The 26,166-nt window shown below is 42.9% G+C and overlaps 1 protein-coding gene across 1 annotated transcript in view; it reads left to right on the top strand.

The window, feature by feature from the left end:
* The window catches only part of LOC124584365 (tubulin alpha chain-like), a 57,889-nt gene extending 39,817 nt beyond the window's left edge, over positions 1 to 18,072 (top strand). The window contains exons 4-7 of the mRNA XM_047131369.1: positions 8,435 to 8,791; positions 12,976 to 13,221; positions 17,554 to 17,580; positions 18,046 to 18,072. Coding sequence (XP_046987325.1) covers positions 8,435 to 8,791; positions 12,976 to 13,221; positions 17,554 to 17,580; positions 18,046 to 18,072 — 657 coding nt within the window. The remainder of the gene's footprint in view (positions 1 to 8,434; positions 8,792 to 12,975; positions 13,222 to 17,553; positions 17,581 to 18,045) is intronic.
* Positions 18,073 to 26,166: the final 8,094 nt, after the last annotated feature.

Here is a 26,166-nt window from a genome sequence, read left to right as displayed (position 1 = left end):
TCAAAAGTAACAGTCATTTTTCAATTCAATAAACTTCACCAACAGTCGTACACTTTAAGATATTTTATTTCATTTCGAAAGCAACCAGTTTCGGCAATTCGTTTTGCCATCTTCTGGTCCCATACACTTTTTTCAGATCAACGAGCTTATCATATAGTGCCATTAAACTGTATATGATTTCGTATGAATCAGTTGCACAACGATTAGGATCCATGATATCCAGATGTAACACCATATCTAAATCAAATAAGTGATCTTTAGAAAAGAATGTGTGACAAACAAACTGAAATTTGATTTTAATACTGGTGCAGGAATACTGAAATACACATTTGGGTATGATGTAAAAATCAAGAGCATTATTTTATTTGTAGCCAATGTAAATCATGACCTGTCAGCTTGCTGTTAATGAGATCTACAATCGACTCCATTTACTGGAAATAATTTTTAATAGTTTTCTAAAAATATTTAAAATTTTAGAAATAAGTTTATCTAGAGCTGATTAGACAACTGCCTAAGCTTTCTTTAGACTGCATCTCTGTGATGGAAATCGTTTGTTTTTCATTATGGATGAGGGGTCTTTAGTCCCTCCATAAGCTTTCATAATTATTTATGCTTTCAACATCCACATTCTCTATCATTTTCAGTCATGTTATCATAAACAGCTTGGTAAAAAATGAACCTCTGGAATTCCACAGTGAATAGAGTATAAAATATCTTAGATAATTCTTTTCTTTTTTGATACAATTTCTGGCACTAAAAATGTAGTGCATGGAATACTGTGTAGAATTCAATCGATTTATTCGATTGATGACTCTCATAAAATACCTTTTTTTATAACTAAAAAATTTATTTATAATAAATGCTGAGCGCGAATAACTTCCGAAAACAACTCATTGAGCTCATTAACAATGAGATGAATGAAAAACAATTAATTGGGACGAATATGTTGTGTGTAAAAATTTAAATTTTGAAGAATCATATGCCCTGTATTTAATAAATGCAATGTGTGGAGATATAGTGGTTGAATATATTAAAAAGGAAAATCCATTTAGAGAATATTTCTGGAAACATGTAATTCCAAGAGTGTATAAATTACCTGAAAAATTTATAAGAGAATTTCATGACAAATTGGATTTGGGTTATATAGTAAGAAGCTGTAATATATCTGAAGATTTTATAAGAGAATTTCAAGAACTATTATATTGGAATAATTTATCAATCTATCAAAATATATCTGAAAATTTTATGAGAAAATTTCAGGATGAGTTGAATTGGATTCATGTATGTATGTGCAAAAAATTATCTGAAGATTTTATAAGAAAATCTCAAGGTAAAATTGAATGGGGTTTGTGTATCATAAAATCAAAAATTATTTGAAGACTTTATGAGAGAATTTCAAGATAAATTAGACTGGTGTTTGATATATCAATGTCTCAAAGATTATCTGAAGATTTTATAAGAGAATTTCAAGACAAATTAAACTGGGAAGAAATATCATATAAACAAATGATGTCAGAAGATTTTTTTGAGAGAATTTCAAGATAAATTGAATTGGGATCATATATCAACTGCTCAAAAACTGTCTGAAAATTTCGTGAAAGAATTTCAAGATCAAGTAGATAAGAAACTTATATCAAGATCTGAGTGGAGATTTAATGAGAGAATTTCAAGACAAATTAGGTAGGAAGGTATATCAAGATATCAAGATTTGAGTGGGGAATTTCAAGATAAATTAGATTGGGAAAGAATATCATATAATCAAATATTATCTGAAGATTTTGTAAGAGATTTCAAGATAAACTGAATTGGGATTGTACATCAACTGCTCAAAAATTGACCAAGGTTGTTTTGTAATGGAATTTAAAGATAAAGTTAATTGGGGATTAATTTTAGAATATAAACACCTATCAAAAGCATTCTTAGGCAAAGTATTTAAACCTTAAGAACTAATTGAACACTCTCAAAATATGGAATGTATTATATGCTTAACTAATGAGAATCACCAATTTGTGAAAACAAGGTGTAATAATGTTTTTCTTAAAGAGTGTATTGCTGAATGGCTAAAAGAATAAGAGACTTGTCCATATTGTAGAAAATATATTAAAATAAATGTTCTATCTCAAACAGATGAAAATGAAATTGAGCATTAACCAATTCTCGTTGAGAAAAAATGTTTTATAGTATGTTAATTGCATATAAATGAATATACTTCTGCTGTTGTTGTTTGCAAAAATAATGGTTGCAATGTAGTCAATGTATGGATGAAAAAAAATTACTGAATTTCATAAAGATATACATCGAAAAGATGGACACCAAAATATTTGTAGGAAATGTGTATATTATTACCAAACTATTAAAGTCACACGTGAATGTGGTAAAACGGGACTGAAGACGACTGAAGAGAATCGTTCAACGTAACAGAAGTGCAACCCTTCCGCAAATTGCTGCAGATTTCAATGTTGTGCCATCAAAAAGTGTCAGTGTGCGAACAATTCAACGAAACATCATCGATATGGGCTTTCGGAGCCGAAGGCCCAGTTATGTACCCTTGATGACTGTATGACACAAAGCTTTACGTATCGCCTATGCCCGTGAACACCAACATTGGACTGTTGATGACTGGAAACATGTTGCCTGGTCGGACGAGTCTAGTTTCAAACTCCATCGAGCGGATGGACATTTGCGGGTATGGAGACAACGTCCTGAATCCATGGACGCTGCATGTCAGCAGGGGACTGTTCAAGGTGGTGGAGTCTCTGTAACGGTGTGAGGTGTGTGCAGTTGGAGAGATATAGGACCCCTGATACGCCTAGATACCACTCTGACAGGTGACACGTACGTAAGCATCCTGTCTGATCACCTGCATCAAAAATGGTTCAAATGGCTCTGAGCACTATGGGACTTAACTTCTGAGGTTATCTGTCCCCTAGAACATAGAACTACTTAAACCTAACTAACCTAGGGACATCACACACATCCATGCCCGAGGCAGGATTCGAACCTGCGACCGTAGCGGTCGCGCGGTTCCAGACTGAAGCGCCTAGACCGCTCGGCCACTCTGGTCGGCCTCACCTGCATCCATTCATGTCCATTGTGTAATTCCAGCAGAACAATGCAACACCTAACACGTCCAGAACTGTTACAGAGTGGCTCCAGGAACACTCTTCTGTGTTTAAACACTTCCCCTGGCCACCAAACTCCCCAGGCAAGAACATTATGGAGCATATCTGGGATGCCTTCCTACCTGCTGTACAGAAGAGATCTCCACCTCCTCGTACTCTTGCTGATTTATGGACAGGATTCATGGTGTCTATTCCCTCCAGCACCACTCCAGACATTAGTCGAGTCTATGCCACGTCGTGCTGGGGCACTGCTGCGTGCTCCCTGGGGCCTTACACGATATTAGGCAGGTGAACCAGTTCCTCTCGCTCTTCAGTGTATATACAGCTTTAGATTTTCGCTGCGTTCGTATTTACTATCACAATGGGACCTCGTAATTCTCTTCGATTTTCTTCAGTCTCGTAGGACTTGAAGCTCAGTACCCGTAAATAAATCGTCTAAAGCAGTACGACGCAGTGCCAAAGAAAAAGCAAGAAAAATCACTTTTGAATATTAGCTGTTTTTCGAGGGTTGTTATATGTAAAAGAATTCGAAGGTTCTTTACTAATCGCCGGTGGATGAATGGATCTTATCATCAATGAGGTACTTTGTGACACGCAGCTACATTTTTAAAGTGACATATGACGCGTCAGCACTCGCTTGCAATGAAGGAGGTTTAAATCTTCATATGTACACTGACTGACAAACAAAATCAAGCACCCAGAAGTGGAGAAGGAAACGAAATGAAACTTCACAGATTGAGAGAGTATGTTATACTACTTCAGTAATTATAAAAGTAAGTCTAATTTACAAAGATCCTGACAGCATGAGGTTACTTAACGGAATTAAGTCCATCCTTTATGCACTAATTCGGTTGGGGACATTGTCATAAGTCTGACCTACTCCTGAATTGCAGATGCAAGTATAAAGGGGTTACGATGTGCTTGGTGCACAATACGACGATTCTCCCTTGTGATGGCCAGACGTTGTCGATCAGTACCTTGATGACGAGAATGCATCTCCTCACGCTCACATGCAAATCCAACACCAGGCCATTACCATATTCGAATGCTCCAAAAATCTGGATATTGCATGATTCGCCCAACCAGCCAAACGGAGACCCGCAATGAAGCCGTTTCGAAACTGTCAGATGCCGATAACGCTGTCTCATAAGAGTACGTGACACATCCGTGTTCGTAAAAGTGATCACTCAACATCTGATGCTGTTCGATCCCCTTAACCTATAAGCCCTAACAGAGCTTTGTAATAAAACCAAATGGAAGAGCAGTAATGCACCCTGGTGACGGTTTTACCTGCCACAGAGAACTGCAGCTCTCATCACTGACACACCCTCCAACGATATGTACGTGTAAGAAGTTACATTGACATTCGACTCAGTCTTCTGAGTGCTTCACTTTTTTTGCTAGGTATAGTATGTAACAAATCAATAGCGCATCTGTGTATAGCATGTACAGCATTTTAAGTGTATAGGAGGAGGAGGAGGAGGAGGAGGAGATTACTGTTTAACGTCCCGTCGACAACGAGGTCATTAGAGACGGAGCACAAGCTCGGATTACGGAAGGATGGGGAAGGAAATCGGCCGTGCCCTTTCTAAGGAACCATCCCGGCATTTGCCAGAAGCGATTTAGGGAAATCACGGAAAACCTAAATCAGGATGGCTGGACGCGGGATTGAACCGTCGTCCTGCCGAATGCGAGTCGAGTGTGCTAACCACTGCGCCACCTCGCTCGGTTTTAAGTGTATAAATGCAGATATTTTTATAGGTGACTGGGGACAGTATATCGAACTTCATTTTATCAGAGTTTACTTCATTTTCAGACAAGTAATTGTAGCTATTAGGAGTAGTATGTTTTCGTGTTGCTTAGTACCTCCAAGTAAATGTCACAAGGGCAAGCCATTAATGCTTATTTCCTCCTGGGCATCAGGTCATCAGGTGTTGAAGTTTGGATGCAGGCAAAACGATTACTTTATACTGCCAGACGTAGTCCACTTAACGGTGCAGTTACGTCCATACAGAAAACATCAGTTAGTAAATTACGTGACGTATTTGCGGCAAGATTGTTAGATGCAGAGAAAAAACAATTAACACACTGAAGCGGGTACATAATAAGGTACCGAACACCAAAATATCTGTACAATAGCCCTAACAGTCTGTATAAACGGTGGACAAAGACATCGAATAATTTTATTGCCCACTTGATCAGTGACATAGTTCCAACCAACTTGCATGTCCCAGTTAATGTGAATTCCTTCACCTCAAGTATTTTATATGGAATATGGCGACTTTCAGCTAAAAACTCCAGAAAAGTTGACATGCAAAGTGAAAGATGTACACATGAACATAATGGAAGGCAAGGATAAGACCTTCACTCAACAGCAATATTCTGTTTTTGACTGGCCATCAATATCGAGAAAATCTATGATCGTGACCTACCATCTGAAGCGAAATTTGCTTTGTATCGCACAGCTAACAGGAAAAGAACTATCAGCTTCAAACTAACTGGCATACATTTAGCCGATTCATCGACCTGTTGTATATTTAATTTAATAGACGCAGAATAGCAGTGATTTGTATATAAAAGCATGGAAAAATAGGGAACTGCGCCAGACAGAATAATCGTTTGCGTCAATAGAATGTTGCCAAACGCTGAAACACCGACAGATTTCTTAAATCCCAATAAGGTACCGTTCTCAAATGCAAAAAAGGCATACAAGTGATTGATTAAATGACAAATGACATATTTTATTATGAAAAACAAAAAGAAAACCACAGAAGATTACTGATATATCTCAGTACACAACAGCATGAAAAAGTACAACGAAAAGTACGTATATTTTCTGAAAATTAGCGTTAGATAAAAATTTCAACGATCACATGAGAACTGCTGTGCCGTAGTACATAAGTGAGATCACAAGGTAGCAGTTTTTTTTTACAGTTTATCTTAAATTTTAATTTGTTAATCAACTGTATATTATTTCTTTACAAGACGCGTAATTATTGGGCTTACCGTGTGAAAAATTAGACAGCTCTAAAGAAAAAAGTGCGTAGCTTAGGAGTTTTGTAATCCTAAAGATAGGATTTCGTGTCTTACTTTTAGCAACCTATTTTTTACGTTCATTTAAATTGCATATTTATTAACAAATAGAAATGTTAATTGACAATTATTTATCGTAATTTTTAATAAGATAATAGTATTTTTACTTTTAATTATTAACTGTATGAAAATGCGAGAACCACAATAAATTAATATGTGGTACTAAAATGCGAGCCATCAGTAGAAAATAGCATATTTTTAATTCCATGTGTTTAACAGTATTATTGATGCATACATGTTTCCTTTATCTGATGTTAGGGTATTTCGCATGTCAGTCTCATATTTCAATTTGATTTCATCCAACTACTATTTTAAAAAAGGATATTGTTTTATTAAGAAGTTGTGAATGCGTATTTGTTAATTATTGTTCCCATTTGATAAAAAATACACAACGTAAACAAATGTTTAAAAAATAACGAAAACGAGAATCAGCGATCTTAGGATTACTGCACTACTGGCCATTAAAATTGGTACACCAAGAAGAAATGCAGATGATAAACAGGTATTTATTAGACAAATATATTATACTAGAACTGACATGTGATTACATTTTCACGCAATTTCGGTGCATAGATCCTGAGAAATCAAGACCCAGAACGACCACCTCTGGCCGTAATAACGGCCTTGATACGCCTGGGCATGGAGTCAAACAGACCTTGGATGGAGTGTACAGGTACAGCTGCCCATGCAGCTTCAACACGATACCACATTCATCAAGAGTAGTGACTGCCGTATTGTGACGAGTCAGTTGCTAGGCCACCATTGCCAGACGTTTTCAATTGGTGAGAGATCTGGAGAATGTGCTGGCCAGGGCAGCAGTCGAACATTTTCTGTATCCAGAAAGGTCCGTACAGGACCTGAAATATGCGGCCGTGCATTATCCTGCTGAAATGTAGGGTTTCGCAGGGATCGAATGAAGGGTAGAAAAAAAAATGGCTCTGAGCACTATGGGACTTAACAGCTGTGGTCATCAGTCCCCTAGAACTTAGAACTACTTAAACCTAACTAACCTAAGGACATCACACACATCCATGCCCGAGGCAGGATTCGAACCTGCGACCGTAGCGGCCGCGCGGTTCCAGACCGCGGCCGGCTAATGAAGGGTAGAGCCACGGGTCGTAACACATCTGATATGTAACGTCCACTGTTCAAAGTGCCGTCAGTGCGAACAAGAGGTGACCGAGACGTTTAACCAATGACACCCCATACCATCACACCGGGTGATACACCCACTATGGCGATGACGAATACACGCTTTCAATGTGCGTTCACCGTGATGTCGCCAAACACGGATGTGACTATCATGATGCTGTAAACAGAACCTGGATTCATCCGAAAAAATTACGTTTTGCCATTCGTGCACCCAGGTTCGTCGTTGAGTACACCATCGCAGGCACTCCTGTCTGTGATGCAGCGTCAAGGGTAACCGCAGCCATGGTCTCCGAGCTGATAGTCCATGCTGCTGCAAACGTCGTCGAACTGTTCGTGCAGATGGTTGTTGTCTTGGAAACGTCCCCATCTGTTGACTCATGGATCTAGACGTGGCTGCACGATCCGTTACAGCCATGCGGATAAGATGCCTGTCATCTCGACTGCTAGTGATACGAGGCCATTGGGATCCAGCACAGCGTTCCGTATTACCCTCCTGAACCCACCGATTCCATATTCTCTTAACAGTCATTGGATCTCAAACAACGCGTGCAGCAATGTCGCGATACGCTAAAACGCAATTTCTCCTTCTTACACGAGGCATAACAACATCGTTTCACCAGGCAACGATGGTCAACTGCTGTTTGTGTATGAGAAATCGCTTGGAAACTTTCCTCATGTCAGCACGTTGTAGGTGTCGCCACCGGCGCCAATCTTGTGTGAATTCTGTGAAAAGCTAATCATTTGCATATTACAGCGTCTTCTTCGCGTCTGTAGCACATCGTCTTCGTGGTGTAGCAATTTTAATGGCCAGTAGTGTATATTTTCACGTTACGTAAACAGCTATCGGCGGCTACCGTTCCAAGCGTTTTTTACTCAAGAGCATTCGGGAACTTTTTAATTTTCAAAGTCGGTTTATCTAGATGGTTTAAGAAAATGAGCGGCACAGTATTGCTTTAGGAAGCTGGTCGAAGATAGTCAATCCGTGCGGTTCCCTTGTTTACATTGTCTTGAGAGATGCACAGGTTGGTAGTCACGCTCAGAGCAGAGCTTTTGTGGTCCCCTAACAGGTGGTTTCTTCTGTGACGACCTCGCTGCGGTTCCCGGGCGACAAAAACGTGGACCTGATGGAGGTGCAGACGAACCTGGTGCCGTTCCCACGTGTCCACTTCCCTGTTCTGTCGTACGCGCCGCTGATGCCTCCCGGCAGGGCGTCCTTCTCGTCCATCTCCGCCGACCGCCTGCTCACGGCGTGCTTCGAGCCAGCCGCGCAGATGGTCCGCTGCGACCCTCGCTACGGCAAATACATGTCCTGCTGCATTCTGTACCGCGGCAGCGTGGCGCCGAACGAGATCAGCCTGGCCGTGGCCAACATCAAGGCCATGCGGTCCGTGCGCTTCGTCAGTTGGTGCCCTACTGGTTTCAAAGTAAGTGCCAGTAGTAGTATAAGCAACTAGAGTTACATTTGTAGGATTTCATTGATTTTTATGGTTTATATTATGCAAGACCTTTACCCGCCAGGGTAGTCGAGAGTGCTAACGCGCTGCTTCCTGGACTCGGGTAGGCGCACCGGCCCCAGATCGAATCCGCCCGGCGGATTAACGACGAGGGCCGATGTGCCGGCCAGCCTGGATGTGGTTTTTAGACGGTTTTCCATATCCCGCTAGGTGAATAACGGGCTGGTCCCCATGTTCCGCCTCAGTTACACGGTTCGCAGACATTTGAACACATTCGCACTATTCCACGGATTACACTCGACACAGACAGTTGGGGTACACCAATTCCGTCCCGGGGGGTACAGGGTGGCTGCAGGAAGGGCATACGGCCACCCCTTAAACATTAACATGCCAAATCCGATTACCGATGGCTGACCCTGCGTAGCTGCGGGACAAACCTCAAGCTATAGATAGATAGATAGATAGATAGATAGATAGATAGACAGATAGAATTATGCAAGACGTTTACGCGCTCTTGAATTCATAATCAGTTGATTTTCACTGTGTGTGTTGTGGAGTTAGTATGAATCTATTTAAATGTAAGCTGCAACACGAGCTCTATCTCAGGAATAATTCTCGAGTGAAGGGCTGGGGAATTACCCCAATTACAATACCTTATTTCAACAACCAAACAACCGGCCAGAACCGACAACACACTTGGGCCGCACACCAATTGTCGTTACGCAAGCCTGAAGGATATAGTTGTTTCACAGCATTCTACGACTACTGTCATCCTCGTCTTCCGACGCAAATGGATTTTAATCCGATAACAACGGACAATTTCATAATCATTGAAGTATAATCCAACGGTTACTACTGCGGTTCTGACAGGAATGGTTAATACCGGCAATAGCTCCTTTCAGTTCAGAACTGTCATGAGGAGCCCTAATGTCAACTTGCTGACTCGTTAATTAACTCAAAAATGTTCAGATATGTGTGAAATCTTATGTGACTTAACTGCTAAGGTCATCAGTCCCTAAGCTCACACACTACTTAACCTAAATTATCCTAAGGACAAACACACACACCCATGCCCGAGGGAGGACTCGAACCTCCGCAGGGACCAGCCGCACAGTCCATGACTGCAGCGCCCTAGACCGCTCAGCTAATCCCTCGCGGCCGTTAATTAACTCAAAAGCTGCTAGCCTGAGCAGCGCAGTAATTATATCCACATTAATGTATAACAACAAAATCTGCAGCAACGTCAATCACACCAACAGCTGCCCGGCTAAACTGTGTAGCAGTTAAAACCCACGAAAATTGAGTCAACAACTACTACAGCTCAAATGAAGTCAACAGCTGCCCAGTTGATCTGAGCAGTACCTAAAACCACGGTGAACTTAAATAACAAACTGCTACAAAGGCAACGAATACAATGGCTGCCCAGTTGATCTGTGTAGCACTCAAAATATACGACAACTCAGTCAACAACTAAAGCAACTCAGATGAATTCAACAGCTGCCCAGCTGATCTGAACAGCCACTAAAACCACTGGTAGGCTTAAGCAGCAAACTGCTGAAAAGCTAACGAACGCACAGTGCACAGACTGCCAAACTCATCTGTGTAGTTCTTAAAACCACACTATAACAACCCAAACGATTTCAATAACTGTCCAGCTGATCCCTCCCAACAACCTTTCGCCTCCGTGCCTTCGCTGGAGCTCCGCGTGTCCCCTGCGCTCCGCAAGAGGGCATTCATTGTCAGCTTACGCTGAGCGCAATAGATCGAACCAGCGGGTCTTTCAAAGTAAACCATAGCCGACCCGAGTCGAAAGGCGAAGGATATGCGTATGGCAAGTGCCATATACCACAAGTTATGGAAGCAAATTGCATCTCATAGTACCACGAGAGACTAGAATATCGCGACGCGTACAAATTTTTTAGAAAACTCCGACAGAACGGATGCTAGATGCTAGGTGACTTCACTTTAGGTTAGCGTCCACACTGCTTGCCAGCTAGCTGTTGTTGTTACCCGTGTCAATGGCAAGGAAAAAAAAACGATAACAAACTGCTGCCTATAAAGATTCCAACGCTAGGAAGGATAGCAAACAATGAAAATTAACCTGTTGTAGCTTTTACAACGTTGCAGAAACAACGCATGATTAAATTTGTAGATGATTTGTGTCTGTACGGAGTGTGAAATATAAAACACAGTGCTGTAACCTCTAGTAGATACAACAGCTCCGAGGCTCGGTTCACACAAACGAGTAACAGCCCAGCCGCGCGACCCTGCAGCGAGACCGCGGCGTCAGAAACTGTTTCAGTGCACACATAGTGACACCGCAGCGATAGCCTCGCAGCGGTACTATACTGTGTTCACCATAAGAATGAACTTGATGTAAGCGTTATACCACGTATTCTTGTGCGTTTGCTGGGATCTCATGGGATTTCGTTTCATCTTTTTCACGTGGAGCGGAAGCCAAGCTGTCTCGAGTACAGTCATGTACGATAGTAAGGATACATTTTACGCTGCGCCTTACACGCACGTCGATTGGGCGACAATACGCGATAACAGCTTACCCAATGCGTTTAACTTGCACAGCACTGGGCAGCCAGCTGGTCCATCTAACCTGCGGTGATGTGAGCAGTTGCATTTACGACGTAAAAAGAGAGCAGCAAACATTATAGCTCCGAATGTCTAATTTTTAAAGAGAGTGAAATAATATTCGGCAAAACACCAACAATACCGCACTCTTTTTAGAGGACCAGACGGGTTGCATATCAGGCTCTCGTTCTTGGCTATTATACACTGAAGCGCCAAACAAACTGGTATAGTCATGCGTATTCAATACAGAGGTATGTAAACAGGCAGAATACGGCGCTGCGTTCGTTACGCCTATACAAGACAACAAGTGTCTGGCGCAGTTGTTAGATCGCTTACTGCTGCTAAAATCGTAGGTTATCAAGATTTAAGAGAGTTTGAACGTGGTGTTATAGTCGGTGCACGAGCGATGGGACACGACATCTCCGAGGTAGCGATGAAGTGGGGATTATCCCGTTCGACCATTTCACGAGTGTACGTGAATGTCAGGAATCCGGTAAAGCATCAAATCTCCGACATCGCCGCGACCGGAAAAAGACCCTGCAAGAATGGGACCGACGACGACTGAAGAGAATCATTCAACGTCACAGAAGTGCAGCCTTTCCCCAAATTTCTGCAGATTTCAATGTTGGGCCATCAACAAGTGTCAGCGTGCGAACCATTTCTCCTACTTACACAAGGCATAACAGCGATCTTCTCACCAGCAGCCAACATATAAATGCGATTTCTTAATAAGGAACACACTGCTTAATCTTTTGTTGCGTACAGGTTATAGATGGCGTTACTCGTACCTACGTAGTGTGACTGCCCCGAAAATGCATATCCAAGAATGTAGGATTCTTCATGACAATTTGACGTTTGTTGCATGTTATGTGATTGAATTGTAGTTTTAATGGAGATTTTGAGATAATATTGTGCTATAATACAGTTAGCTGCAAGGGGAGGGAGGAAATGATATTGTGAGTTAGTTATGCTGAATATATCTTACATCAGAATATTCCAAATAACTATTACAATTGTAGCTGATTAACGACTCACGAATGTGAAAGGTACAATTGTGATTTCTACAGTATGGTTGTAAGAGGTGGTAAACAGAGTGACTGATATTTTGGCCGTGCGGTTAAAGGCGCTGCAGTCTGGAACCGCGAGACCGCTACGGTCGCAGGTTCGAATCCTGCCTCGGGCATGGATGTTTGTGATGTCCTTAGGTTAGTTCGGTTTAACTAGTTCTAAGTTCTAGGGGACTAATGACCTCAGCAGTTGAGTCCCATAGTGCTCAGAGCCATTTTTGACTGATATTTGATAATAAATTCAAAGTTGTCCTGAAACTTAAACGGTCATCATTCAGTAGTTTCACAGTCATTAATAGTACATTCTCGTAATAATGACTTTAGCTGTATTTGTATTGGTTAGAGCACGCACTCATTGTTAAAAAAAACAAGTATGATCGTCTGATCTGAGCTTTACAATCAGTTAAAGAGCCAGCTTGCCGAAAATTAATTAAACTGTGATAATTTATTATCAGAGAGTTTAAGCATGCAGACGTAGATGTTTTGAGATTGGCACCACTGCAGGTCGGGATGAACAGCGAGCCTCCAGTGCCGGTGCCCTGCGGCGACCTGGCTCCAACGCCGAGCGCTGCCTGCATGCTTGCCAACTCCACGGCCGTGAAGGAGGCGTGGATACGCCTCGGGCGCAAGTTCGACGTCATGTTCGCCAAGCGCGCCTTCGTGCACCACTACGTCGGGGAGGGCATGGAGGAGGGAGAGTTCGGCGAAGCGCGCAGCAACCTTCGCGCCTTGGTACGGGACTACAAAGAGGTGGAGAGAGACACCTGAGCACTGGTACGCAGGCCAAAAATCAGTAGTATAGTCGTATCAGGTTAAGTGAATGCTGGAGAAGTGAGAAAACACCGTGATAGTGTAGCTCGAATGATGTAATTTTGTGAATGGCAGACCGCGAGGCGGAGAACAGTGTTGACTAGGTTCTGCATGTACCCACAAAACTGACAACACAGGATGCATGTGGCGCTGGAGAAAGAAGAAATGCGACTGGCTGTTGGCTGTCCCTCCCCCTCTCCCCCCCCCCCCCCTCCACTCCTGACGGTGGGGGAAGACAGAGGCCTCGATAAGTGGGAATCGTTTTTCATGTCTGTATGAATGAGACCACCTGACCTTCCATCTCTACAGACTCTCTCTCCAAAGAGTTGTTAGGCCGATTTTTCTGGTCTTTCCACAGGTATCTTCAGCGTATGTTATTCAGTTGATAGATGTAGACATTCGAAACAAATAACTGCTTTTACCGTGTTTCTGGTGATACCCGACGCTCACGTAAAACAGGGGATTCTTTCTGGTTACGGATAAAAATGTTTTCTAATATCAAGCCTTACGTGCCCAAATTAGTTCAGCGCAACATTAGGTTTAACGATGTGTCCTGTATCAGGTCACACATCTCGTCGTAAGTGTCTGCTTCGCGGAACAAGATTCGCTGTATATTTGCTATTTGCCGTGCTAGACTGTTGGCTAGCTGGTAGTAGGGACAGCTATCTCGCATGCAAAATCTGTCACACAGTTTAACCCTAGAACACTTAGGAAGGCATTGTTACATTGTTACTAAACCATCGTAAATTTTACTACTGCAAATTTAATGCAAAGAAACTCATAATTATTTTTAGCAACAATTATAAGTTCTCCTGTGGTACGTCACGTAAAAAATAAGTACAAAATATTCTTTTTTACACCTAAAACTGACAATATCAGAACTGGTGATAACTGCAATCGTAAATTGTACGAGAATTTAGTAATCTAGCGTTAAGGTCTGCAGTAGTGGAATATAACTCCTTCCTCTTTCTGGCAGATTTATACTTACAAGGGAACCTCCCCATCGCACCCCCCTCAGATTTAGTTATAAGTTGGCACAGTGGATAGGCCTTGAAAAACTGAAAACAGATCAATTGAGAAAACAGGAAGAAGTTGTGTGGAACTGTGAAAAAATAAGCAAAATATACAAATTGAGTAGTTTATGGGAAGATAGGCAACGTCAAGGACACTCCGAAGGCCGGAGCGCCGTGGTCTCGTGGTAACGTGAGCAGCTATGGAATGAAAGGTCCTGGGTTCAAATCTTCCATCGAGTGAAAAGTTTAATTTTTTATTTTCAGTTTATGTGACAAACTCTTATGTTTTCATCACTTTTTTTGGGAGTGATTATCACATCCACAAGAAAACCTAAATCGGACAAGGTAGAAGAGTCTTTTTACACCTTCGCCAAGTGTACAAGTTAGGTGGGTTGACAACATATTCCTGTCATGTGACGCACATGCCGTCACCAGTGTCGTATGGAATATATCAGATGTGTTTTCCTGTGGAGGAATCGGTTGACCTATGACCTTGCGATCAAATGTTTTCGGTTCCAATTGGAGAGGGACGTCCTTTCGTCTACTAATCGCACGGTTTTGCGATGCTGTCGCAAAACACAGACACTAAACTTATTACAGTGAACAAAGACGTCAATGAACGAATGGACAGATAATAACTACGCAAAAATAAAATTTTCACTCGGGGTAAGCTTTGAACCAAGGACCTCTCGTTCAGCAGCGGCTCACGCTACCACGGGACTACGACGCTCAGGAGCTTACTGTCTCCATGATGTTGCCTATCCGTCCCGTGGACTACTCGGTTTGTATACTTTGCTTATTTTTTCACAGTTCCACACAACTTCTTCCTATTTTCTCAATTGATCTGTGTTCAGTTTATCAAGGCATATCCACTGTGCCAACTTATAACTAAATCTGAGGGGGGTGCGATGGGGAGGTTCCCTTGTTAGGATACCTTTCGTTTATGCCTTTAAGTCCCACGTTAGATATTTCTTACAATTATTTGACCGACTCGTCTCTTATAACGGGAGACGGAATTTTATAAAACAATTTCTTTAACTTCTGATCCTCTGTGACCAGTATGTTGGAAACATAAAAATCTGGTTTCGTTATTTGCTTCGGTCACCAAAATGTTGACCGTCATGCAACATGGACTTATCATATAATACTACGTAAGAGCACTGCAGTAAATATCGCTAAATAATCAGTAACCCCTGGAGCACGTTACTAAAGCGCCTAACACTTTGAGCCCGTCGGCCGGGGTGGTTTAGCGGTTCTAGGCGCTACATTATGGAACCGCACGACCGATACGGTCACAGGTTCGAATCCTGCCTCGGTCATGGATGTTTGTGATGTCCTTAGGTTAGTTAGGTTTAAGTAGTTCTAAGTTCTAGAGGACTGATGACCTTAGAAGTTAAGTCCCATAGTGCTCAGTACCATTTGAACTTTGAGCCGACGAACGTGTACGATACTTTATTTGGTGTCGTCTCCGTCTTTGCAAAGATGGATGCATTTGTATTCCTAAAAAATAAATGAAATCTTTTCTCTACCCACGGTAGAAGCCAATATCTATAAACTAATACGTCTGTGCATGGATTTTGTCACATTAGGAGCGCAAAATAAAACTGAGACGCCACAGTTCTGTTGAGGCAACTGAGGTGACAGAAGTCATGGAGCAGCGATATCCACATATACAGATTGCGGTAACATCACGTACACAATGTTTAAAAGGGCAGTGCATTGGTAGAGCTGTCATTGTAGTCAGGTGATTCATATGAAAAGCTTTCCGATGTGGTTATAGTCGCACGACGGGAATTTGAATGCGGAATGGTGCTTGAAGCTAGACTCATGGGACATTCCATTGCGGAAATTATTAGGGTATTCAACATTCTGTGATCCACAGTGTCAAGACTGTGCCGAGAATACCATATTTCAGGCATTACCTATCACCAAGGACAACATAGTGGCCGCCGACCCTCATTTAACAACTGAGAGTAGCGGGCTTGCAAAGAGTTGTCGATGCTGGCAAACAAGCAACACTGCTTGAAGTAATCGCAGAAATCAATGTGGGACGTATACGTCAGGAGAGCGAGGCGAAATACGTCGTTAATGTGCTATGGCAGCAAACGACCACTGCAAGTGCCTTTGCTACCCGCACGACATCGCCTGCAGTGCCTCTCCTGGGCCCGTGACCATATCGATTGGACCCTAGACGAGTGGAAGACCGTGGCGTGGTCAGAAGAGTCCCGATTTCAGTTGGTAAGAGGTCATGGCAGGGTTTGAGTTTGGGGCACACCCCACGGAGCCATGAACCCAAGTTGTCAACAAGGCACTGTGCAAGCTGGTGGTGGTTCCATAATGCTGTGGGCTGCGTTTACATGGAATACACTGGGTCCTCTCGATATTCGGCTACTTGGATACTATATGCCGCCATTCATGGACGTCATGTTCCCAAACAACGATGGACTTTTTATGGGTGACAATTTACCATGTCACCAGGGCACAACTTTCCGCAGTTGGTTTAAAGGTTATTCTGGACAGTTCTAGGGAATTGTTTGCCCACCCAGTTGGCTCAACTTGAATCCCGTCGAGGAATAATGGGACGTAATCTAAAGATCAGTTCGTGCACAAAATCCTCCACCGCTAACACTTTCACGATTATGGACGGCTATAGAGGCACTCTTGTTGACTCTATGCCACGTCGAGTTGCTGCGTTACGCCGTCCGTCACAATACTAGGAGTTTCCCATTACTTTTGCCACCTCAGTGTGTGTCCGCTTCAGGTACAGATGTTTGTTAGAATAACTGGGTGTTCTCTCAGCATATAAGACCGTCTCTTCCCTGTACGCATTAATTAAACTAATAATATTTTCATTACTTCACTGTGGAGACGTTTGCGGTAATTAAAATGGACTTTGAGCTTATATTCCCTAGCGTAGACACGTTTGATGTGGCTCACTATCTTCCAGGCTGTGATATCAGACGTCAACAGAACTCCTGATTGGCCAGCGCAGGTAGAATTCAGGGAACACTGAAAGGGAAATGGCATCGGAGCCATCGCGGGAAAAGATGCGAACCTCCCTCCAGAGAAGCAGGTTCGCCGTCGACGGAGAAGACTTGGAGGCCGTTGCGCGACCCAGCAAGTAAGCTTTTAGCGAATGTTACTCTTTGTGAGATGGACTTTAAGGTTTGTTTACACAGGCATTTTTTGGTAGTATCTGGGCGCAATAGCGTTGCTGTCAACATTGATGAATGTAGATGCAGTTCACGGCAATTTTAAGGTTGGTCTGGACAGTATTGCTGATGTAGCAGATAGTTGCCGACGTATTGCCGGCGTGTTGTCCACAAAGGGTGGAGAATATTTCGTGTTGCAGGGCAATATCTATATCTGTCTCACAAGCTGTGACATAATCACGAATAGAACAGTCGTCCAGAAAATGTAGGATACATTTCTTTTATTTTCGCCTATGATCACAAAATCGTTTTTTGCTTAGACTTCTGGTTTCGATGAGCGATGACCACTTTCAGATCTGCAGCAAAACATGGGTAAACCAAATGAAACTGGTGGACAGTGTACATCTAAATATTACTTTCATACATGATAAGCCCACTATAGATTTTTACCTATTGCAGTTTTCATTTTACTGCATTTCGTATAATTACATAATGAACGAATACGTATAGGAGTACGGTAGTGACATGTAACGAGCTTGCGGCACATTTTTTGTTGCTACTGTATAGCATTTTATTATGAACAGTATTGCTGTTAATAGGACGATTCCACCGTCACTGTGGCCTAGTTTACGCCATATTGTCAGTACTGTGTGTGTGACGACGCTAAGCTGATTTTGTGCCTGTGTTTTGACATTATCACCATGGCTTCATTATATTAGGACATGTTTATTAGGACATGTTTAAAGCAAATGTATTCAACGTGTATGAAAGTAATATTTTTCTGTACGACTACCAGTAGCTAAAAACAGACGAGTGATGGCCAATAGGATTGTAACTATGCTGTCCACTGACCACCTGGCAAAATCCCGAATAAACACCTTTTGCAGTGCGGACTCCTGTGAAACGTTGCATTGTCCTGCTGGTAGATGCCATCGTACCGAGGACAAACAGACTACATTTAGGAGTGGACATGGTCCTCAGGCATAGATGTATACTTGTGCTGATCCACTGTGCCTTACAGAATGACGAGATCAACAAGGGAATGACACGAAAACATTCCCCAGACCATAACACTTCCTCCTCCGGCCTGTGCCCTTTCGACGATTGTTACAGGTGTTTGATTTCAGACGTTTCACGCCGCACATGCTGACGGCCATCTGTTCGATGGAGCACGAAACGTGATTTGTCTACAAGGGTCACCCGTCACCATTCAATGGACGTCCAGATGTGGTACTGGCGTGGCAGTTCCAACCTTCGTCGCCGATAACAGCAGTCAGCATGGGAGCCTGAAACAGATACCTGCTGCAGACGCCCACACGCAACAGTGTTCGCTGCCGTTGGGGAGACACTGTTGGCAGCACAGTGGTTCATCTGGGCGGTTAGCTGCTCAACAGTTGCACGTCTATTCGCCCGTATGCATCTCTGCAGCTGTCGTTCACCCCTGTCATCTATGGCCAGTGGTGCACCACAAGTGCCTCGGCGCCGGTTTTGAATAGCGCCATTTTGCCACGGTATATTTTAACCACGGCGGCACACGAACAGATTGCTAACTTAACCATTTCGGAAATGCTTCCGCCCTTGGTCTGAAAGCCAATCAGCATACCCTTCTGGACGTCAGATAAATCGCTCCGTTTCTGCATTACAACGACTGCACTGTTTTCCACGTCTACCTCGACACGCTTTATATATCCTCCACTGCTAGTAGTGCCACCTGCCGTCTGTGAGTGGTGATTGCACGTCGACGTCTGACTGTGTAGTCTACATTTTCAGAAATTCTCGGACAAATTCATTAACGAAATATTCTTAATCATGATACGATATTCTGGAAAGATTCTGAGAAAAGGTATGCATACACAACCAGTTCTCATGTTAGATTTTGTGAAACATTCCTCTTACTTAGAAAATAACACGTGCGCAAAGCCCTATTTATCTTGTTCTTTCTAACTTATTTCTTGAGTTATCTAATGGCAGTAGAACTACACTCACTTCCACTAGCTCGCATTCATCATTTTATGGTGGCTCTTTAACCCCCTGTAAACACTTTTGATAGGAAATTTGTTGCCACGAAGTTAGTCAGGCAGTAGCGGCTGGTACTGTTGTCGTACAACTGGCTGCAGTTCATGTGACCGCAATACTGTCGAACAACATTGTCGGGACACAGTGTCGGCATTTAGCAATTTTTGTGGCCGGGGAAACGTACATTTACATTGCTTAGAAACTCGAATACAAGATAACCATCGTGTGGTGTTCTTTTCTTTCTTTTTTGTTTTTGGCCCTGTTAAGATGCAGCATGGAATCGAAAATGGTTTTAAACTGTATTTTACCGAATGAGATTTTCACTCTGCAGCGGAGTGTGCCCTGATATCAAACTTCTTGGCAGATTAAAACTGTGTGCCGGACCGAGACTCGAACTCGGGACCTTTGCCTTTCGTGGGCAAGTGCTCTACCAACTGAGCTACCCAAGCACGACTCACGCTCCGTCCTCGTGCTTGGGTAGCTCAGTTGGTAGAGCAGTTGCCCGCGAAAGGCAAAGGTCCCGAGTTCGAGTCTCAGTCCGGCACACAGTTTTAATCTGCCAGGAAGTTTCATATCAGTGCACACTCCGCTGCAGAGTGAAAATCTCATTCTGGAAACATCCCTCAGGCTGTGGCTAGGCCAAGTCTCCTCCATATCCTTTCTTTCAGGAGTGCTAGTTCTGCAAGGTTCGCGGGAGAGCTTCTGTAAAGTTTGGAAGGTAGGAGACGAGATACTGGCAGAAGTAAAGCTGTGAGGAGGGGGTGTGAGTTGTGCTTGGGTAGTTCAGCTGGTAGAGCACTTCCCCGCGAAAGGCAAAGGTCCCGAGTTCGAGTCTCGGTCCAGCACATAGTTTTAATCTGCCAGGAAGTTTTATATTTTACCGCTCCATCGAACTGGTTTATAAGCTTTCGCTTTAATACACGTTTTGTTTGTAACAAGAAACAAAGCAATTCTCCCCATTGACTCGTGGTATCGCATGAATCACGTGATGAGTAAGTATTTCTTTAGGCAGAAAAATTGAAATTTGTGGTAAGGTCTTATTGAACGAAATTTCTGAGGTCATCTTTCCCTATGCTTACACACTAGTTCATCGAACTTAAACTAACTTACGCTAAGGACAACACACACACCCATACCCGAGGGAGGACTCGAGCCTCCGACGGGGGGAGCCGCGCGAACCGTGACAAGGCGCCCTGGACCGCTCGAATACCACACGGGGCCTTTAGAAAGACGCCCATCCACACATCGCAGTAACAAAACTGGAAATATCTGACGAAACACCAAAGAAAGGGCATCTGGCGACTCTCGGGAACGACTCCAAATAAAAGTGGGAAGACATTCAGTTTACCGTACGGAATTTTAAATATTTGTAGATATATCTCGAAATTGATAAACCGAATGTTTCATTATTTATACGTACCCATGAAAATTCCGTGAGTTGTGCGTGTTTCGGAAGGTCAGGCACATGCACACATCGTTATTGTCTCTCCACACAGCTTCAACGGTGTAGGAAATGAAGCTGACTTACTTGACAGCCTCAATCGCAGAACCTCTTTTTATGTTTGTTTCAACGGGTATTTATGAGACAGTTTTGGTAAGCAATATGAGCTTCAGCTTACGAAGCACTAAAAAAACAACGGAAGTTGACAGATTTCTTTAAGTAAGTGTATCGTTGCAGTGGCATTCTTAGATAATTACAGGGTTATTACAAATGACTGAAGCGATTTCACAGCTCTACAATAACTTTATTATTTGAGATATTTTCACAATGCTTTGCACACACATACAAAAACTGAAAAAGTTTTTTTAGGCATTCACAAATGTTCGATATGTGCCCCTTTAGTGATTCGGCAGACATCAAGCCGATAATCAAGTTCCTCCCACACTCGGTGCAGCATGTCCCCATCAATGAGTTCGAAAGCATCGTTGATGCGAGCTCGCAGTTCTGGCACGTTTTTGGTAGAGGAGGTTTAAACACTGAATCTTTTCACATAACCCCACAGAAAGAAATCGCATGGGGTTAAGTCGGGAGAGCGGGGAGGCCATGACATGAATTGCTGATCATGGTCTCCACCACGACCGATCCATCGGTTTTCCAATCTCCTGTTTAAGAAATGCCGAACATCATGATGGAAGTGCGGTAGAGCACCACCCTGTTGAAAGATGAAGTCGGCGCTGTCGGTCTCCAGTTGTGGAATTAGCCAATTTTCCAGCATGTCCAGATACACGTGTCCTGTAACGTTTTTTTCGCAGAAGAAAAAGGGGCCGTAAACTTTAAACCGTAAGATTGCACAAAACACGTTAACTTTTGGTGAATTGCGAATTTGCTGCACGAATGCGTGAGGATTCTCTACCGCCCAGATTTGCACATTGTGTCTGTTCACTTCACCATTAAGAAAAAAATGTTGCTTCATCACTGAAAACAAGTTTCGCACTGAACGCTTCCTCTTCCATGAGTTGTTGCAACCGTGCCGAAAATTCAAAGCGTTTGACTTTGTCATCGGGTGTCAGGGCTTGTAGCAATTGTAAACGGTAAGGCTTCTGCTTTAGCCTTTTCCGTAAGATTTTCCAAACCGTCGGCTGTGGTACGTTTAGCTCCCTGCTTGCTTTATTCGTCGACTTCCGCGGGCTAAGCGTGAAACTTGCCCGCACGCGTTCAACCGTTTCTTCGCTCACTGCAGGCCGACCCGTTGATTTCCCCTTACAGAGGCATCCAGAAGCTTTAAACTGCGCATACCATCGCCGAATGGAGTTAGCAGTTGGTGGATCTTTGTTGAACTTCGTCCTGAAGTGTCGTTTCACTGTTATGACTGACTGATGTGAGTGCATTTCAAGCACGACATACGCTTTCTCGGCTCCTGTCGCCATTTTGTCTCACTGCGCTCTCGAAAGCTCTGGCGGCAGAAACCTGAAGTGCGGCTTCAGCCGAACAAAACTTTATGGATTTTTCTACGTATCTGTAGTGTGTCGTGACCATATGTCAATGAATGGAGCTACAGTGAATTTATGAAATCGCTTCCATCATTTGTAATAGCCCTGTATTATGTTCGTTATTGCTGTCTATCGTAATTCAGTAGTTTTTCGTATCCTGTTCCGCCTATTTTTCTTAAACCACTGTAACTGATAGATGTAGCTGCGTTACCAACATTTAGAAACACCTCTGTAACTGAGACGTCAGGGGAATCTGATCCCTTGAACTCTCGATTCTCCAGACGAAACTGTAGTCGCAAGCCGAATAAGCCATTTGGCTGCGGATGAGATATTTCTGATAGAAAAACATACGGGTAGCGAAAAAGATTTTCTTCAAACTTATAATATACAGTAGGTCTAATGTAGTTTTCTAATTTTTGTTTGATGCCTTCGAACGAGTCCTAATTTCCCATATCTTTTCTTCGTGATCCTTACGCGAAATGTTTGTTGGAGGCAGCAGAATCTTTCTACACTCAGATTCCGAGTCTCTAAATTTTCTCAGTAGTCTTTTACGGAACTAACGTCGTCTTCCTGCCAAGAATTCCCATTTGAGTTCACGAAGGAAGGATCTCCGTAACACTTGTGTGTTTATCTAACCTACGGTTTACAAATCTAGCAGCACACGCTTGAATTGCTTCAATGTCTTTCTTTGCATCGACCTTGTTGGGATCTCAAATACTCAAGAATGGATCGCATTACTATTCTATATGCGGGCCCTCCACAGATGAGCTGAACTTTTCTAAAATTCTTCCAACAAACCGACGTCGACCATTCGCCTTCCCTGCTCGTTCCATTCCATATCGCTCTGCAAAGTTACACCGATGTCACTGTGTCAAGAAGCATACTACCAACGCTATATCTGAACATTACGGGATTGTTTTTAATATTCATCTGTATTAAAACATTTATTCCTATACTTAGGACAAAGTCCGCAGCTCGTGGTCTAGTGGCTAGCGTTGCTGCCTCCGGATCACGGGGGCCCGAGTTCGATTCCCGACCGGATTGGGAATTTCTCTGCCCGGGGACTGGAAGTTTTTGTTGTCCTCCTCATTTCATCCTCATCATCATCATTCGTGACAATGGCTAGATTTGACTGTGTAGAAATTGGACTGCGTGAAAACCGGGATTTGTACGAGCGCTGATGACAGCGCAGTTGAGCGCCCCACAAACCAAACATCATCGTACTTAGGGCAAACTTCCATTCGTCACACCAACTAGAATTCTGACTAAGTCATCTGTAAAAAGCCGCAGATTGCAGCTCACCCTGACCGTCAGATCATTAATGTGTACAGAGAGTAAGACCAATCCCATCACACGTACCTGGGGCACTCCTGAAGATATCTTCGTCTCTGATGAACACTTGGCCGCCGAGGACAATGTACTCGATTCTGTTATGTGGTTTCTGTTTTGCATGTTGGTATTTTTGTTGCTATGGATTTATTTATCGATTGTAATTTTTTACTTGTAATTTACTATTGCTATCTGAGTTTACATATTGTCATTTTGTGATTTGGAGATAGTGAGTGGAACTGTAGGTGCCAGGAAATGGAATACCGTGTGGGGAAATCGGAACATTTCCGACATGTTCCTTTGTTTGACTTGCTCATAATTCCTCTACGTCCATAATAATGGGACTAAATTAGTCCAGTCGTTGTCTAAGTGGAATTCTAACAACCACTTATCTCCTCTTTCTACCAAAAATACTCTCCTAGTTTGATGGTTTATTTTTAGTAACTATCGTCGCTATGAAGACTTCACGATCACTAATCCTTGTCTCTATACTGACACTGTCGATAAGGTGAAGCCTGTTTGTAGCTACAAGGTCCTAAATATTTCCATTATGTATAAGCTGTCGAACCAGTTGCTCACGACAGTTTCCGGACAGTTGGTTTAAAAGCACTTCGCAAGAGTGATTGTCCGTACCCCCTGCAATGAATCCATAGACGTCTAGTTTATACTCAGTAGGGTAAAGTCGCCTCCAACTTTTTTTGAATGATTGTCACAGCAGAATCGGGTGGCCGGTACTCACGTCCCGATAATTTCACAGACTCAATTTCGACCTCGATAAACACAATATTTTTGTGGACTGCAGTGAACATCCCTCTCCCCCCTCCCTCTCCCTCCTATGGCGTCTAACGTGTCTTGTCGATGTACGTTCCATGCCCCGCTAAATATTTCGGAGCTTTTTACATCGGATTTCAGCCAGCTCGGTTCCGGGAATAACTCAAGCGTGATTACTTTCCTTGAGGGCAGTAAATTTAGGAACTTTGTTACGTACACTTCGACAATTCACTCTTAAAATTCCAACAGTCGAAGTGTCTTTGCTTTGTGTACAGTCTGATTTCGCTCTCTGCGTATCGATTGGTAAGCTTTTATCAGAGGATCTCAAACTACCGCCTAGCCTAAAACACCTCTATGTATACTCCACAAGCTCTCTGCTAGCGAAACAGCTGCTTCCTTTGTGAAGCGCACCCCTGGCCTATAGAGGGAGTCCTACAATTCTCCAGCCCATGACGCAGGTTCAGAAATCTGCAACCAAGGTCGTCGCAGAATCGACAAGACCTTTGGTTGAGACCTTCCACTCGGCTCCAGACCAAAAGACCCTGCTCAGCTCTGGGTAAGATGCTGTAAATTGTGAGTTCCTCGTGAGTCCCGCAACCGAGGCCAACAACCTCCACCACTTCCGCCAGTCGTCCGTACGGATGGCCTCAGAACCCAAGTGACAGACATAATTAGTGCCGACGTGAGCCACATCGTGAACACAAGTGCACCTTACATCGCTGCTTGTCGTAGGCAGGGCCTCCTCCACGTTTCAGATGAGATTTAAGAATCAAACTATAGAGGCACACATGGAAAGCTAAATATGCAACTTGCTACTCTCCTGGTGAGTAACCAACGTAGGATGGAGCCTCAATGACACTATGTCATATCTAAACTTGTAATCTCTCCCTCCCGCTCCCCAGGGTCACATACACAAGATTTTCTACGTTCCCATTATACCCTCCAAAAACTTGTATTGGGGACCAGATGCAGTATGATTTGAATAGGTTCCCATGTTGTGGCACGTTACAGGTTCCTCACTACAGGAAAAAAGTGTAAAATAACGTTTTCCACTGTTCCCGTCTTATGGATGAAATAGCGATGGCAATGATTGTGACTAACTGTTGTTTTAAAACCCTCGCTTTAACAATACTTATTGCTAACCTCTGTGGTGCCCGTGAAGTAAAGGCCGGACCATCTGCCGAAGAGCGTACAACGAGACAGACATATCATATCATTTATACTTATTATCACATCAGGTAAGTAGTACTTAAAAATATAGTAGTAATAATGCCACTCTTTATCCACTAATGCACATTACTGTAGCTCTGGAAAGAGTTAATAGAACTAAATCTTGTACGTTTTAGTATGTTTCTTTGTGCTGACGTGAATAGTTTCATCTGTAGCAGGCAGATATTTAGATTTCAGGGTCTCAAAATTGTTCCATCAAGCTCTTTTCTCTTCTATTCAACTCAAGCAGAAAAGAATCCAACGCGACAACTTGACTACAGAGAGGGGCAGCTAAACATGACGCATTCTGTGACATCCAAGAATAGTTATTCGTAAAGGAAGAGAGTGTGGATTACAAAAATCACAGGGATAGACGAAGGCACTAAAACGGTAAACATAAGTTTGTCAAAGCGAAATATTTCATTGTTCCTGGGCAGTAACCTACTATGTTGTTAAATAGGTAT

The sequence above is a fragment of the Schistocerca americana genome, chromosome 1 (genome assembly GCF_021461395.2).
Source record: "Schistocerca americana isolate TAMUIC-IGC-003095 chromosome 1, iqSchAmer2.1, whole genome shotgun sequence".
NCBI lineage: Eukaryota > Metazoa > Arthropoda > Insecta > Orthoptera > Acrididae > Schistocerca > Schistocerca americana.
The sequence above is the reverse complement of the archived record's forward strand: the minus strand, read 5'-3'. Positions and strand labels throughout refer to the sequence as shown.